General features: G+C 43.4%; 2 protein-coding genes across 2 annotated transcripts in view; one reads left to right on the top strand and one right to left on the bottom strand.

The window, feature by feature from the left end:
* The window catches only part of SRP54 (signal recognition particle 54), a 51,107-nt gene extending 43,552 nt beyond the window's left edge, over positions 1-7,555 (top strand). Inside the window, exons 16-17 of the mRNA XM_060261313.1 lie at positions 4,520-4,617; positions 5,528-7,555. Coding sequence (XP_060117296.1) covers positions 4,520-4,617; positions 5,528-5,740 — 311 coding nt within the window. The 3' untranslated portion in view covers positions 5,741-7,555. The remainder of the gene's footprint in view (positions 1-4,519; positions 4,618-5,527) is intronic.
* A 778-nt stretch (positions 7,556-8,333) lies between these two features.
* Positions 8,334-17,540, bottom strand: part of PPP2R3C (protein phosphatase 2 regulatory subunit B''gamma) — a 52,533-nt gene continuing 43,326 nt past the window's right edge. Inside the window, exons 12-13 of the mRNA XM_060261311.1 lie at positions 14,596-14,655; positions 8,334-8,741 (exon numbers count right to left, since the gene is read on the bottom strand). Of these exons, the coding sequence (XP_060117294.1) occupies positions 8,553-8,741; positions 14,596-14,655 (249 nt within the window). The 3' untranslated portion in view covers positions 8,334-8,552. The remainder of the gene's footprint in view (positions 8,742-14,595; positions 14,656-17,540) is intronic.

Below are 17,540 nucleotides of genomic sequence, written 5' to 3'. Positions count from 1 at the left end.
CTGGCAGTTCGGCTAAATCTTTTGGTCTAGCCAATGTTAATATTTGCTGCTTTAAAAATTGAACTTTAGCACATTGATTTCTAAAATCTGTTTCTTCTCGCCTGTAACAACATCTGTTCCAGATCTCTTGAAGGCTGAACAAGCACAAAAATTGTGACCATTAAAGCAGTTTCCAACTTTCTACTTAATTAACAGGCATGGTGTGCTTTTGTGCCAAAAGAGCAGTTATTTCCCCTCCTCTTTTTTCATTTTTTCTTTCCATGAACTTCACTTAGCAGGAAATTTTCTTCTACCAAGACTTGCACACAGTCTCTTTTCTTCCTGTGCTCAGGTTTTCACATACCAAGTAAACTTGCATGAACCTATTTGTGTGAAATCCAGAGGAGTGTTCAGACTGTACATACAATTATTTCCGAATTTATTATTTGTATTTATTTATAGCCCACCTTTCTCACTGAGACTCAAGGCAGATTACATTGTGTAGGTCAGTACAATCAGTAGGATGAAGCTATATCGAATAAACAGTGTAATAGGGCTAGGATTGGAGAAATCTTAAAACATGTGAGAGCCTTCCTGACCTCAGACTCACCATTCCATTGTGTGGGGACTACCAGAGAATGCATGTGTATGGGCATGTTGATCTTGTCCATTTGCATGGTGGCACCTATACAAGTCAGTATTCAGATGAGCAAAGTTGTATGGTGGGTTGTAGGAGGGTAGGCAGTCCTGCACTTATGAGGGTCCAAGGCCACAAAGAGTGCCTGTCCTGTGTCATGGCTGGTACCTTAAATTGAACATGGTAACTAATGGAGTGACTGCAGGGTAGGAGTAATTTGAGTAAATGCAGTAGCATAAGCTTTAGTTTGAATTCATTGGATAGTATTGAACAAAGCACCGGTAGAATGGACTTGGAAAGTCAGATTTTCCCCTGTGGTCCTCTTTTATTCCTAGGAAAATTATGCCTGGAGTCTCATGACTTGACTGTACTAAAAGCTGCATGTGTTTCAGGAACTTTCATAGCTTTTTGTTCATGTGGCTCAAAAGAAACTGTTGAGGAAGGGGGACAATGGAAACCTGCACATGTTGAGCTGGTCATTAGTAGGCTACAATTCATTATAATCAGATGAAATCTTAAAGCATGTTCATTATTTCAGGCATGGGTGCTTGTGGTCCTTCTTAGGAGCTAGTTCTATAACTGTGGAGTACATAGTGAACTTGGAATGCGGGTACTGTGGTCAACAATGCACTCAAGATGTTTTGGACTTTGGGTTAAGTCATAAGAAATTTAGAAACCAATTTCATTCTTCAATGCTCCTCAAACTAGTGGAGTGTTTTTTTCTTAATTATCTGACAGTTTCTGTGTTTTTGTGGAGCGCCTGCCTTTAGTACTTTCATCTTCTGTGGAGAAAGATGTCTCTTGTGATTCAGTTCTACAAGCCAAAAACTATATAGACCATGCCAAGAATATCAGCAATGGGTTTATCTAGCATATCTGTAAGTCTTATAAGGAAAGCACTTTGACTATGTTTATGTGTAGGAGTTTTCAGAATTAATCTAGTGCCTCTGTGAATTATTTATTATTCTATTTTGTACATTTTTTTTAAATTCCAGCCCCTCTCCAAGGAGCTCAGGATGGCTTATATTGTTCTCCTTGTCACTATTTTATCCTAACATAACCCTGTGTGGCAGGTTAGACTGAGAGAGGGTGACTGGTCTGAGGTCACCCATTGAGCTTCCATGGCAGAATGAGGATTCAAACCTGGGTCTCCCAGATGTAAGTCTGACAGTCCATGTAATATATTTGCTGAATTAAATTATAAGCATGGTGCATTGAGTGGAACTTCATTCCTGCATGACTTTTTAGTCCTGCAGCACACTGTCAAAGGAAATGTATTTTATATTGTCAGATGTATAGCATAAATAAACATAATTAAATATTTTATATATATGTATTTTGCAGGCAACACTCACATGGGGGCCTTACTTATGGTTTCATATGTTAAGAGTTGCCACGTCAACACTCTCAGGTATTAATTTATTATATTTGTATATTTCAACCAGGGGTCCCCAGCTTTTTTGAGCCTCTGGGCGCCTTTGGAATTCTGAGATGTGGTGGTGGGTACAATCACAAAATGGCTACCGTGGGAGATGGTACCACACACCCTCAGAGAAAGTCGAAGCCGATGGGTAATTTGAAAAATACGCAGGGAAAAAGTAGTGAGAGACATACTTAAGACCAACAGTGTAGTGGCAGTTGCTACCAAACCAAAATTATTTTAATCTGCACAGCCTATCAGATTTTCAGTGGCTAGTTAGAAGCTGGGTTGGTCCCACCCAGTTTCTGAAAACACTTGGCTGGTGCAAGGTAAGATGTCAGTGGGCACTATGTTGGGGACCCTTGGTTTAGCCTAATCATATAAACACTGTGTCAAGCCAAATTTCATAAAGTGGTGAGTGTGCATGCCTGTGTGTGTCTGTGTAGTGGCTTTATTTCATTTTCTTGTCCCTTTTAATAGATTAAAAAAAAAACAACCTGCAGTCATATTTCATTCCTAACCATCAGGAAGAAGTAAGGGAGTGGTAGCTTCCGTTTCTGCAAAGTAATGCGGCTTACCTAAGCCTGGTCCACCATTGTTGCTAAGGCTGCCAGTGTGACTCAGTGGCAATGGGGTTTTCAAATGATGAGTTTCCTTATGTTTTTCCTTTCTCCAGTCCCTGCAGTGGCCATACCTCCTTCCACCACTAGGTGGGTTTTTTCAGGTTTTTAAATTGTAATTGACATAGTGATATATTGTCATATTAAAAAGGTAAAGGGTAGTCCCCTCTGCAAGCACCAGTCGCTTTCAACTCTGGGGTGACGTCACATCACAACATTTTCACGGCAGGCTTTTTACGGGGTGGTTTGCCATTGCCTTCCCCAGTCATCTACACTTTCCCCCCAGCAAGCTGGGTACTCGTTTTACTGACCTCAGAAGGATGAAAGGCTGAGTCAACCTTGAGTTGGCTACCTGAACCTTGCTTCTGCTGGGATCGAACTCAGGTCATGAGCAGAGAGCTTGGACTGTAGTACTGCAGCTTTACCACTCTGCACCACGGGGCTGCTTATTGTCACATTACTATGGCAATTTTAGAAAACCCTTAAAAAGCTTCCTAGTGGCACAGGGTAAGGGTAAATGGCTATTTAGTGCCTGTACTTCAACATAACCCAGTACAGTGATAACTCAAAGACTTGAGAGCTGAACGTGCCTCTTTGACATGCACCATTTCCCAAATATGGCACCTGCAACAACTTTCAGGAAAATTGGGAAGGCCAGTAGGAGGCTTGGTGTTGTAAGGTGCTTCCCACTTTGAGACAGCAGCTGCTGGAGGGACTGGAGGATGGGTGAGCTTCGGGCCCCGTGCTATGGACAGAAGTAAAGGGCTTGGAAGACCATGTGGATACAAGCACAGTTTTATATAATTGTATGTGTATGTGAGGTAGGGTGGCATTTAGAGCATATGTTGATGTGGTTCTTCATGAATGTGGCTTTTTGCAAACCCCAGAACGAGTACCATTGATCCAGTACAAATGGACCATAAGTTATACTGAAGGATTGTTTAGGTTAGGTACATCCTTTATTTTCCACATTTTTATTCTAATTTTACAAGTTGGCTACAAGATTCAGCATTATTATACCAAATTAGATTTTCAGTCCTTTACTGCTACCTACTTTTCTTTTAAAAATGCTTGTCATGCAAATCTTTTTGAGTTATAGGGCAGTTGCAGGAGAAAAATATGGAAGAAACTGTGCAGAATGTATAGGTTAGAGAAAAGATTAAAGAGACTTCAAAATACTTTCTAAAAAGATGCAAGAGAACAGAATAGTATAAATTAATTTAATTTGTGGGAAGATAGGCTGGATTTGATTTTATAAGCTTTCATTATAAAGGCAAGTTAGCCTGGGGTGTTGTGGGAGGCTTCATAAGCATTATATTATCCTTGCAAACTGTCCCTTAACTTTAACTGAGTCTGCATGACTTCCTTGTCTGCACTTTATGTAGGCCAGTCCCTGTGGACTAAGAACATAAGAAGAGCCCTGCTAGATCAGATTTAGCAGTTCATCTAGCCTCCTTTCATGCAGTCGTCAACCAGTTGCCTTGGACTTAGAGACCAAGATCGTTCCCTATTACCTTCTAGCACTGAGATTCAGAGATTTACTGCCTCTGAACCTCTTAAGGATACTGATTTGCTTTTGGTTTAACATTATCATATAAAAATGGAGCTAAGATTATCTAGTTCATTTGCATTCTAAGGAATAGACTTCTGTGGCAGTTTCCAGCCTGGACAAGCCTCTCTCAGATGTAGAGGGCTTGACTAGCTGGTCAATTATGGTTTAATTTCGTTTTCAAAAAAGGAAGTATAATCTAAAGAGGCAACAACTTTGCAACACCGACCCTTGTGCATGTGTTTAAGGTGTGATCGGCTGCAGGAAATTGCACTTTTAGTCTTGTTTAAAAATGCATAATTTTATTTATTCAGTATGTGACTTCCTTGGGGAAAAGATCGCCTCTGTCTTGGGAATCAGTACACCAAAATACCAGTATGCCATAGATGAATACTACAGGATGAAGAAAGAGGTATATCTCTGTACATTTTTGTCAGTATAGACATTATCAACATGTTAGCTTGATTCTTAGTAAGCATTTTAAAGTAGTACATTTCTGCTTCTCTCTTTCTGTCCAGTGCACATAAATCTAGGTTATGTTGCTTTGACTGCCCCCTTAGTCCATTTGTCGGGATAAGTTTTTTTTTTAACGAGAAACTTGGAGCAAAGTAGTCCCAGTCAGGATGTGTATAGGGGAAGCTAGTTTTATATATAGTTTTCAGTTTATTCTGCTTTGACCATGTCTTACAGAAAACACATTGCTTTTTATGTGCAACACCTTTTGACTAATGTAATTTAATCTTTTTGTCAGTATATTTGAGTAATTTAGGTGTCAGTTGTTACCTCTGTAATCTTTCATTATTCTTTATCTTATTTATATCCTCCCTTTCTCCTCATGGGAGACCAAAACTGGTTGAACAAATTGAGAGGAAAATAATACAACCGAAAAACCAAGAAAGGGAGCAGAGGCTTTTGATTGCCCAGATTTTATCTCTCTGCTAGGTGATCTTCTACCCAGCTCTAGGCTCCAGCTCTCAGGCTGAGCTGAAGATCAAGAGCCTTTAGCATTTGCCTTTTGGTACACACTCAGCCCTTAAGTACTTACACGATGAGAGCAAACTCAGAATGTTACTCAGCTATTAAATATCAGCATCTTCTCCAGTTCCTCCTCCTCTACCAGCATTTAGAAGGAATGGATTGGACATAATGGTTTCTTTCAGTGTGGAGAAAGACTTCCTTCAGTGGATGTGGGGTTAATATGACATTATGGGCACAAATAAAGCTAAAAGTGTGCAAAGTTTTCAGGAATTTGATTTGATATTAATATTGTAGGAGAAACTGCTGTGAGTGCATGTTTTACATTGTGTGAATTTTTTTTAAAGGAGGAAGAGGAAGAAGAAGAGAACAAAATGTCTGAAGAAGCAGAAAGAAGGTATCAAGAGGCACAGACCCAGAAGCAGGAAGGAAATGCTGTTCAGACTGATCAGCCAGAGGCTGCAACCTGTAATACATTTGTCAATCTAAACTTTGAAACTGAAGATGACTGCCCACCTATTATGGAAAGTAAACAGGACATCACTCCTGTGTCTGCTTAGAATGAAAACATTGCATAATAATTCCATGTTACAGTTTGTAGGTCTGTCTTATGCATATTCAGTGGGATGTAATTTATTTAAAAGTTTCATTTTGGGGGAAAGATTAATAATGTCTCTTTAGTCACCATCTGTCTAAAAAGGCCTGTCTATTAGATTGTAACATGCAAGTAATTGGGTCCTAAAACTAACTACTTCCTATGCAGAGCAAGTAAAATGTCTTTATTTCTGAACATCTGGTGCCTTGTGGACAGATAACTGTGCTTATTTGTGTTTTCAGGTTGACTTTATAGTTATAATGTTACTTGATGGAAGACTGCTAGACTAAGTAGAACTAACTCACAAGGCATCTTTGTGACTTACTTTAATTGCCACTACTATTGCATGTGTTTTCACTCATACAGTTTATAGCAACATGGCTTTGTTTAGTACCTGTCAAACTGTTTTCTAGATGACTTTACCTGACAGTTTTGTTGTCTTGTAAAGGACTGCCCTATTATTGGTTTTCCTAAAGCATACTGTTACAGCTTCATAGAAAGAAATTTAATATACAGAGCCAGTCAGTTAAATATGTGTAAATGCAAGGTATACCTTGCCTAGTTTGCAAGGTATACCTTTCATATACCTTACCTAGTATATGAAAACACTTTCTCCAGGACAATCCTTAACTAATTTTCACCAGACAGCCACAAGACAAATGTTTATAGGTGCTGAGAATTGTGCCGAGAAGGAAACTCAGCTGGGACTCCAGCATTCAAAAGCTTTGACAGTTTGTCTCTACTTTGTAAGATTTTGGAATGGGAGCTAAACTTCCTGAATACTTGGAGTGAAAAGTTTTTTTAAAAAGTGTTGTTCATGAAGCTTAGCTAAGGTCTGCTAAATTAGTTACTGGTATTACACTTTTGCACCCCCGCCCCCTACTTGCCTAAGTTTAAAAACCAGGCTAAATTAATTATAGGGATTGATTTTTTTGTATTTAAACAAGATCTATTACAGCAACAGAGAGCAGTTTTCTAGTTGACAAGGTATTCTAGCTCTAGTATATGGAAACACTTTCCCCAGGACAATCCTTAACTAATTTTCACCAGACAGCCACAAGACAAATGTTTATAGGTATTCAGGAAAGGATGCAGAAGGTCTTCATAAAAAGTTGTGCCTAAACTGTTTGAGTCTTGGCTTTTGGTGGGCCGACTGAACTTTTGTTTCTTTAAAACACACTTAATGGATTTAACTTTGTCTCGAGTCCTTTTACTAAAAACCTGTGCACTTGTCTAATACAAGCAGGGGTTGGGAGGCAGCAGCACAATGCACACCCATGCTGTTCTTCAGTACCTGGGAGAACCAAAAAGACACCAGTTGATAAATCTGGGAAGGCAGAGAACACACACAATTGATATAATCTTTTTCAGGCAGGTGCTCAGAAGAGAACTTTGTGAAGTTTTGCTTAATTTGAGAATGTTATGATAGCTTTAACTAAAGATAGTTGGAACTATTTAATTTTAAAGTTTGCATCCCTCTTTGACTAGAGAATCATGCTTATTTCAGGTCAGCCTTAAACTATATATGTTAAGTCTGTGTTGAATATCGTTATATAAAGTGACAAGCCCAAGGCATCACGGTTAAGAATGGAATATTTTGATTGCCCAGATTTGCTAGCCAAAATGTTCTTGCTACATGGAATGGGGATGTGCTCACTGTCATCGAGTTGCTCTAGTCAGCTGTGCCTTACCTTTAATATTTCTTTTGTGTATGTGTATGCAAATGGTACAAAGTGTTTTATGTAAATGCATTAAAATTTTATATTTAATATAATTTTAACCCACCATTGCAGACTCATTTTTATAGTGCAAGCAAAATACTGCTTGAAATACCAGAGGATGATGTTGGTTTCTAAGCTAACAGATGCCAACACAGTGGAGTCACAAAAAGGTATTTTACTTTTACCTGAGGATAGTTGATGGTTTTTCTGAAATGTTATGTATTCAGTATACCCATCCTTACATATACAGGGTTTGAGTCATGCCTGGGTTTCTACAGTATTTGTAAGATCTTCAGCACTGAATAAATGAAAACTTAATATAGTCATTATGAGTATTTGGACTGACCGTAACTGATTAGTATGCCAGTCTCTTAACACTTGTGATTTCTTCAGAATTCGGCTGTAAGGTGCCCTGACCTGGGTTGTCCAAGCTAGCCTGATTTTGTCAGCTTGTAGACGCTAAACATGTCAGCCCTAGTTAGTATTTGGATGGAAGAACACTAAGAAAGTCCAGGGTTGCTACGCACAGGAAGGTGATGGTGAGCCACCTCTAAATGTCTCCTGCCTTGAAAACCCCATGAATGGGTGCCGCAAGTTGGCTGCAGCTTGATGGCACTTTCCACCACCACAGGCTGTATGCTGGTAATTCAGTGAATTTATGTATCTGGTATTAAATACAAATGACAATTGCAGACTGCCTGTTTCTTGTAGGAGAACCAACAGTTCAAGGGGTAGAGAATTGGGTATTGTTCTATACCACAACAATATTCAGATATAGTTTGTCTTAACTGGGGGAGTAGCAAGCCACTTTTCATTCAAGAAATAATTCAATAAAGATTTGCTAGTTCAACTCAACTTTAATTAAAACAAGACATTAATTTCAAAGACATTTGGGGGAAGGTTCAGATTCGTTATACAATCCTTATACAAAGCTTTAGTTTTCCCATCTGGGGTTGCATGGCAGCTTTATTGATTTGGGTAATGAATATGTTTAGTTCCAAATGGTCACAGTGACAGTTGGGTATATCTCCATGGATACAGTCTACTCCTGTTAAATCATGTATCATCCAGATCTGTTGTGTTGTCATTATCACTTGCTACAAGAACCTCTCTGTTCTCATAAGTCCAGAAGCCATTAAGATCAATTAAAATGCTAGTGACAGTGTCTCCTTGGCTACTGTTGATTAAGTCCTGAAGGGAGATCTTGTAAGGATCCTTTGGCTTCACCATATCAAATATTTCATCCTAGAAAACACAAGAATTAACATAATTATTCAGATTATAAACTTCACACACCACCAAAGGATTAGTTATTTAACAAAATAAGTGAGAAAACACATTTTTATTTTCACATTTAATATATCACTGTTCAGAACAAGACATACAGAACAACTTTGCTGAAAAGGAATATGAACCTACACAGCTCAAGAGTACATTTACACATGCTCTCAAGCAATAGCTTACTCCTGCAGTAAGTATTTTAACTGCAGCACTAGCCTGTATTGTAGAAGTTTCTTCCTGGAATAGGAAGGGTGAAAATGGGACCTTGTTTTCAGGGCCAAGACTAAGCCACAGTGGCCATTAGTCTTCTGTCTTCAGAGGGGGCATCCACTAATTAAGAACACAAAGTCTTATTTTAATCAATAAAATACTCAAAAAATATATATTACAGCTACACTGAATTACTCCACAGCCAACTGTCCCTAGGTTGTCTCTATACACTTAATTCTCCTGTAGTAGTGAGTTGGACAAGGGTTTTTTGTATGTTGCTACAAATTCCCCTGCCCCCCCAATGCTTTTGCAAAAAATCTTACTCTGTACATGAGTTGTTTGCTGGAATATGAGGTATTGCACGCAATACAGCAGCTTCATGCAAGCTGCTTTCAATAGATCAGTGTGACAGTAACCAAGGTGGCAGGCAACCCATTTGTTTGCAAGTGGCAGGAAAAAATATGTAATCCCATAAAGAAAAAACAGCTTGGCGCAAAAGGTGATATTAACACACTACCTGCCAACCTGGAAAGTATTTGATGAGGCCTCTGGTGGCAGCTATGTGCACTGGCCTGCAGCCTCAACTACCCAAAATGTATTTGTATTGTATTCAGTGACCATTCATGGATGGTGGAGCTTTTCATTACCATAAGTTGTGCCAAAGGAATTAGATGCAAATAACAACATGTCAACTGCTTACAGCTGACCAGGACCATTAATGGAGAGCAGAGGGAGTGATGGAAAGTGCTCTGCTACCCACACTGTTCCTTCTATGCTGAGTTAATATGAGCTGGCTCACATGTTTTTGTCTTCAGGAAAAATGGTCCCAGAGCAAACTAATGCATGCAGAAGTTCACAAGTTTAATGCCAGTGGCTCACAAATAATTTTTGCTCACAAAACTCCACCGCTTAGAGGGCATATTAGTTTTTGCAACATCAGCTGCCATTTTTCTCATTAGTGTTCGCCTTTATAAAGAAGCTACTTCATGTGCTGATTATGAGAAAACGAGTACGTCCAACTCAACTTGAACAATGTTGTAAAAAGAAAGGTTTATTGTAAAACATTGTTTCAACTACTAACAGTTACTAATTCTAATAGTAATTTAATAATTTATTTCAAGATCTTGGATACTAAAAACTGTTTACTTAAACACAAGAACTGAAAACTGGGACTCTTCTGGTAGAGTCACTTACAATTCCAGAATCACCTCTTCAAGGCTTTATCTGGGGAGATGGTTGGGTGATATGTGTACACTTCTAAAATGTTAACAAGTACCATTAAGTATGTTTCAAATATCCCTTTTATTGAAACTAGCAGCCTGGATAACCCAGCTTGGCCTCAGCTTGTCAGAGCTTGGGATCTAAGCAGGGTTGGCCAACAGCCAGGGCCGGCTCGTCCACTAGGTGAACTAGGAGGGTGCCTAGGGCGCCGGCATGAACACATAACACATGAAGCTGCCTTCTACTGAATCAGACCCTCAGTCCATCAAAGTCAGTATTGTCTACTCAGACTGGCAGCGGCTCTCCAGGGTCTCAAGCTAAGGTTTTTCAAGCCTCCTTGCCTGCACCCTTTTTAGTTGGAGATGCCGGGGATTGAACCTGGGACCTCCTGCTTCCCAAGCAGATGCTCTATCACTGAGCCACCATCTCTCCCCGGGCAGGGTGGGTGTGCAGAATTCAGCCTTCACCCCCCTCCCTTCTAGGCAAATGCCTAGTTTCCTCCCCCCCCCCTGCACCTCCTCCCTCCCTCCCTCACCCCAGATCCATTTCAATGTGCCCAGAAGGGCAATTGAGCACTGCTCCCAGGCTGTCTAAAGGCGGCCCCCCTCACCAATCAGCTGATAGGTGTGTAAAACCATGCTGCACACTCACTCAGCCCAGCAGCAGCACAAACGAACTGTGTCCTGAAAGGGCGGTGCCACCGCTCCCTCCTCCCCACTTCCTGGATGGGAAGGAAGTGGGGAGGAGGAAGCAGCAGGGTGCCCTTTCTTCTATCGGAAGATGGTTTGCACCTTAGAGAAAAGGGTGTTTGGTAACGGCCTTGCTAACCTAATAAGGAGGGCTTTAAACTAAATTGTATGGGAGAGCGAGACAATAATTCTAAGCCTCATATGATGCCAAAAACTGGGAATAAGAACATTAAAGATTTGCAGAGAGTGGTGCATACACTCGGTAATGTTAACTTGCAGGCTTGTATGGAAACTAAACCCTCGGGATGCATAAAATGTGGATTCCGATGTCTCTATGCTAATGCACAGAGTATGGGAAACAAACAGGAGGAACTGGAAGTTCTAATAAACGAAGGAGACTATGACATAATAGGCCTTACTGAAACATGGTGGGATGACACTCACAACTGGAATATTAGGATTCAAAGGTGCAACTTATTTAAAAGGGACAGGCAAATGAGAAAGGGCAGAGGCATAGCAGTATATGTGAAGAAGGTATATACTTGTGAGGATATATGTGAATTGGAGCATGGCAACTCAGTTGAGAGTTTCTGGGTAAAAATAAAAGGAGTAAGAAACAGTGATATTATTGTGGGGGTCTGCTATAGACCACCAAGTCAGGCAGAGAACTTGGATGAGATACTTCTACAGCAGATTGCAAAGTTCTCCAAGAGAAGAGATACAGTGATCATGGGAGATTTCAATTACCTGGACATCTGTTGGAAGTCCAAATCTGCTAAAAATGAAAAGTCAAATAGATTCCTGACTTGTCTTGCTGACAACTTCTTTTTCCAGAAAGTGAAGAAGAAAACAAGGGGATCTACTATCTTGGATTTGATTCTCACCAACAAGGAAGAATTGATTGAAAAAGTGGAAATAGCGGGCACCCTGGGCAGTAATGACCATGTGATTTTAGAATTTACAGTCTTAGGGAAGGGAAAAGCTATACGTAGACTTATAGGTTGGACTTCAGAAAGGCAAACTTAGAACTATGCTGGGTAAAATTCCATGGTCAGAAATACTTAGGAGGAAGGGGGTTCAGGAGGTGTGGGAGTTTCTTAAAAGTAAACTACTGAAAGCGCAATCACAGACAATTCCTATGAGAAGAAAAAATGGAAAAAGCCTAAAGAAGCTGAAGTGGCTCCATAAACAGCTTTCTAAAGACTTGAGAAATAAAAAAGACTCCTTTAGGGAATTGGAAGAAGGGTCTTATAACCAAGGATGAATATAAAAAAATCACCAGTGCTTGTAGAGAAAAAGTTAGGAAACCAGTATGAGCTTAGGCTGGCCAAAGATGCTAAAAACAACAAAAAAGGGTTCTTTGCTTATGTTCAGAGTAGGAAAAAGAGCAAGGACATGGTAAGAGGGCAAGAAGGTGAAATTGTAACAGGTAATGAAGTGAAATTTCTTGTGAGGGCAAGAAAGTGAAATTGTAACAGGTAATGAAGAGAGGGCGGAACTGCTCAATTCCTACTTTTCCTCAGTCTTCTCTTCTGAGGGGAATGGTGCTCAACATGGAAAAAACAGAACATATAAGGAGGGTATGAAGTTCTAACCTAGGATCAGCGCAGGGGTAGTACATAAACACCTAGTTTCTTTAAATGAAATTAAGTCCTCAGGGCCAGACGAAATGCATCCAAGGGTTCTAAAAGAGCTTGCGGATGTAATTTCTGAGCCTCTAGCTATTTTTGAAAATTCTTGGAGAACAGGAGAGGTGCCAAAAGATTGGAGGCAGGCGAATGTTGTTCCCATCTTCAAGAAGGGGAAAAAAGAGGATCCGGGTAACTACTGACCCAGCTTGACGTCTATACCTGGAAAAGTTTTAGAACAAATCATAAAACAGTCAGTCCTGGAACATTTAGAAAGAATGTGATTACTAAGAGCCAGCATGGTTTTCTCAAGAACAAGTCATGTCAGACTAACCTGATCTCTTTTTTTGAGAAAGTGACAGCCTTGCTGGGTCAGGGGAATGCTGTAGACATCATTTATCTTGATTTCAGTAAGGCTTTTGATAAGGTTACACATACTATCCTTGTTGACAAGTTGGTAAAATGTGGTTTGGATCTTGATACCGTTAGGTGGATCTGTAACTGGTTGACAGATTGCACCCAAAGAGTGCTTGTGAATGGTTCCTCATCCTCTTGGAGAGGAGTGACAAGTGGAGTGCCTCAGGGATCTGTCCTGGGACCTGTTTTGTTCAACATCTTGATCAATGATTTGGATGAAGGAATAGAGGGAATGCTTATTACATTTGCGGATGATACTAAATTGGGAGGGAATGCAAACACAGAAGAAGACAGAAACAGGATACATGATGATCTTGACAGGCTTGAAAACTGGGCTAAAACCAATAAAATAAATTTTAACAGGGATAAATATAAAGTTCTGCATTTAGGTAGGAAAAATCTAATGCATGGTTATAGGACGGGGAGACTTGTCTTAGCAGTAGTATGTGTGAAAAGGATCTAGGGGTCTTAGCGGATCAGATGCTGAACATGTCAACAGTGTGATGTGGTGGCTAAAAAGGTAAATGCAATTTTGGGCTGTATCAACAGAAGTATAGTGTCCAGATCACGTGATGTGATGGTATCGCTTTACTCTGCTGTGGTAAGACCTCATCAGGAGTACAGTGTTCAGTTTTGGGCACCACATTTTAAGAAGGATATAGACAAGCTGGAACGGGTCCAGAGGAGGGCGATGAAGATGGTGAGGGGTCTGGAGACCAAGTCATATGAGGAAAGATTGAAGGAGCTGGGGATGTTTAGCCTGGAGAGGAGGCGGCTGAGAGGTGATATGATCACCATCTTCAAGTACTTGAAAAGCTGTCATAGAGAGGATGGTGTGGAATTATTTTCTGTGGACCCAGAAGGTAGGACCAGAACCAATGGGGTGAAATTAAATCAAAAGAGTTTCTGGCTCAACATTAGGAAGAACTTCCTGACCGTTAGAGCGATTCCTCAGTGGAACAGGATTTCTCGGGAGGTGGTAGGCTCTTTCTTGGAGGTTTTTAATAGAGGCTAGATGGCCATCTGACAGCAATGAAGATCCTGTGAATTTAGGGTTTGTGAGTTTTCTGCATTGTTCAGGGGGTTGGACTAGATGACCCTAGAGGTCTCTTCTAACACTATGATTCTATGACATGGTTTGTTTGTGCTGCTGCTGACCTGCCTGGGCGCTAAGTGAGCGTGCAGCGCAGTTTTACCTGTCGATCAGCTGATTGGTGGGGTGGCCACCTTTACACAGCCTGGGAGGGGCTCGATCGCCCTTCTGGACTAAAATAGACCTGGAGTGGGGAAGGGAAGGAGGAGGTGGCGCGGGGGGGCGTGGTGCTATGAGGGGAGGCGCAGATGGTCACTGCGGAGTGGGGCGGAAGGCCACTAGTCTGCCTAGGGTGCCATGCACCCTCAGGCCAGTGCTGCCAACAGCTAGTACTTGGTCGGGAAACCACCTCTGCTGCTCTCTTGCTTGGAGTGCTCCTGTAGCTGGGGTCACCAGTTGCAATTTGATGGCATGTTCTTCTTCAGTTAAACTGAAATAGCATGTTATCAATCTGCTGCTAACACAAATGTATTAAGGCTATAGGTGCTCTCACACTTTAAAAGGCAATTTTAAAGTTCAGTAACTTGTATACATACATATATTTTTATTAGAAATCTCACCTTAACATCTTGAAAAGAAACTGGCTCTTGTCCATGTATTTTCATCTGTTCTTGAATAGCCTGTTGGCAATGGCACAGAATAGAGAGGTGTAATAAACGAAGAAAAACAATAAGCTCCTTTGTTTAGTCCTCAGTAATTAATAATGTCCCTGCTATAACAATTTTATATTTAAATGTATCATATCTTGCCAGTGCAATATGATCACTGTCAGAGCCAGCCCTGCCACTAAGCGATGGCTACAGTACTGGTCTTCTGGGGCACCAAATAGGTGCCCCCATGTGACTCAGTGATGTTATCAGTGTGTGGGGGGGGGGTTGGGACCAGAAATTAGGAGGTCCTACAACTGATTGACAGATTAAAAACTAATAAGTCACCAGGTCCAAGAGTTCTGAAAGAACTCAAAGTTGAACTTGTGGCTCTCCTGACAAAAATATGTAATCTTTCATTGAAATCTGCCTCCGTTCCTGAGGACTGGAAGGTAGCAAATGTCACCCCATCTTTAAAAAGGGTTCCAGAGGAGATCCAGGAAATTACAGGCCAGTCAGCCTGACTTCAATACTGGGAAAGTTTGTAGAAACCATTATCAAGGATAGAATAAGTAAGCACATTGATGAGCACAAGTTATTGAGGAAGACTCAGCATAGATTCTGTAAGGGAAGATCTTGCCTCACTAACCTGTTACAGTTCATTGAGGGGGTGAACAAGCATGTGGACAAAGGGGACCCAATAGATGTTGTTTACCTTGACTTCCAGAAAGTTTCTGATAAAGTTCCTCATCAAAGGCTCCTTAGTAAGCTCGAGAGTCATGGAGTAAAAGGATCCTCTTGTGGATAGGGTGGCCAGACCGTCCCGGTCTCCCGGGACTTTCCCGGTTCTGGCCCCCAATTCCCGGCTCCCGGGCTGGGTATACCGGGACCATTAAGAGGTCCCGGTTTAGCCAGCCAGAGAGCCGGGGGCCGCGCGCCCGGGCGGGGAAGGCGGCGAGTGAGGGAGGGAGCGGCCCTGCGCACGCGCAGGGACACTCCCTCCCTCACTTGCCGCCTTCCCCGCCCGCGCACGGGGCCCGGCGGTGGCGGCAGAGGCCCGGGAGGGCGTCGGAAAGGCCCGCGGGGGTCGCTGGAGGCCCTCCAGCGACCCCCGCGGGCCTTTCCGACGCTCCAAACCCCCACCCCCCGTCCTCCTGCGCCCGGGAGGGCGTCGGAAAGGCCCGCGGGGGTCGCTGGAGGCCCTCCAGCGACCCCCGCGGGCCTTTCCGACGCTCCAAACCCCCACCCCCCGTCCTCCTGCGCCCGGGAGGGCGTCGGAAAGGCCCGCGGGGGTCGCTGGAGGGCCTCCAGCGACCCCCGCGGGCCTTTCCGACGCTCCAAACCCCCACCCCCCGTCCTCCTGCGCCCGGGAGGGCGTCGGAAAGGCCCGCGGGGGTCGCTGGAGGGCCTCCAGCGACCCCCGCGGGCCTTTCCGACGCTCCAAACCCCCACCCCCCGTCCTCCTGCGCCCGGGAGGGCGTCGGAAAGGCCCGCGGGGGTCGCTGGAGGGCCTCCAGCGACCCCCGCGGGCCTTTCCGACGCTCCAAACCCCCACCCCCCCGTCCTCCTGCGCCTGGGAGGGCGTCGGAAAGGCCCGCGGGGGTCGCTGGAGGCCCTCCAGCGACCCCCGCGGGCCTTTCCGACGCTTCCCGGGGCTCCAAACCCCCACCCCCGTCCTCCTGTCGGTCACTTCCAGGTTCCTGTCCTGCATCTCGACCTGTGTTATTAGTGACAGGCTGCTTCGGCGTGCCGCTGCGCCGGCCCCCTGGGTCCCACAACGATGGGACCGATGCCACAGGGACGGGCTCGAAATACTCTATAACCCCTCAAAAGAACAGCAGTCTAGCTCGCTTCCCCCGAGCCCTGCCGCCATAAGCCTCAAGGGGGCTCATTTTGCGGCATCTCCCGGCGGGAGGGTGGCACCCGCACGGGACACATATCAAATGAAAGAGGGGGCGCAGGGCTATCAGAAACAGTCAGCGGAGGGAGTCGGGAGACCACCCCACTGGGGGATCCACACCCCGAAAGTGATGAAGGTGGCGCAGATAGAGCCAACAGAGCCAACAGGACAAAATAAATAGGCTGCATTATGCAGCACAGTTGAGAAAGTGCCTTATCCCATATACTGATGAAGTATATACAGGATTTGAGAACAAAATTGTTTCCGGCGGTGATATTTGGGGGATTTTTGGGGACGTCACAGCAAGTGCTGTGAAGTCACTTCCTGTTTCCGGCAGTGGCATTTGGGGAAAATGATGTCATTTGGGGGAAATGATGTCACAGGAAGTGATGTCACTTCCCGTTTCCGGCAGGTGACGCGGGGAAAATGATGTCACAGGAAGTGATGCCACTTCCTGTTTCCGGTGGTGGCATGACGTCGCCGGAAGTGACGTCGCCGGAAGTGACGTCACTTCCTGTTTCCGGTGGTGGCATGACGTCGCCGGAAGTGACGTCGCCGGAAGTGACGTCACTTCCTGTTTCCGGTGGCGCGCACGCGCACCCCTGCCTCCCCCCCCCCCCGTTGTCCCTGGCTGGCCTTCAGACATTATGGTCACCCTACTTGTGGATCAAAAACTGGCTAATTAATAGGAAGCAGAGAGTGAGTATAAATGGGCAGTCTTCGCAGTGGAAGACGGTAAGCAGTGGGGTGCCGCAGGGCTCAGTACTGGGTCCCATGCTCTTTAATTTGTTCATTAATGATCTGGAGTTGGGAGTAAGCAGTGAAGTGGCCAAGTTTGCAGATGACACTAAATTGTTCAGGGTGGAGAGAATCAGAGAGGATTGTGAGGCACTCCAAAGGGATCTGTTGAGGCTGGGTGAGTGGGTATCAACGTGGCAGATGAGGTTAAATGTGGCCAAGTGCAAAGTAATGCACATTGGGGCCAAGAATCCCAGCTACAAATACAAGTTGATGGGTT

Source organism: Heteronotia binoei, chromosome 21 (genome assembly GCF_032191835.1).
Source record: "Heteronotia binoei isolate CCM8104 ecotype False Entrance Well chromosome 21, APGP_CSIRO_Hbin_v1, whole genome shotgun sequence".
Taxonomy (NCBI): Eukaryota; Metazoa; Chordata; class Lepidosauria; order Squamata; family Gekkonidae; genus Heteronotia; species Heteronotia binoei.
This window is presented reverse-complemented; position numbering and strand designations above follow the sequence as displayed.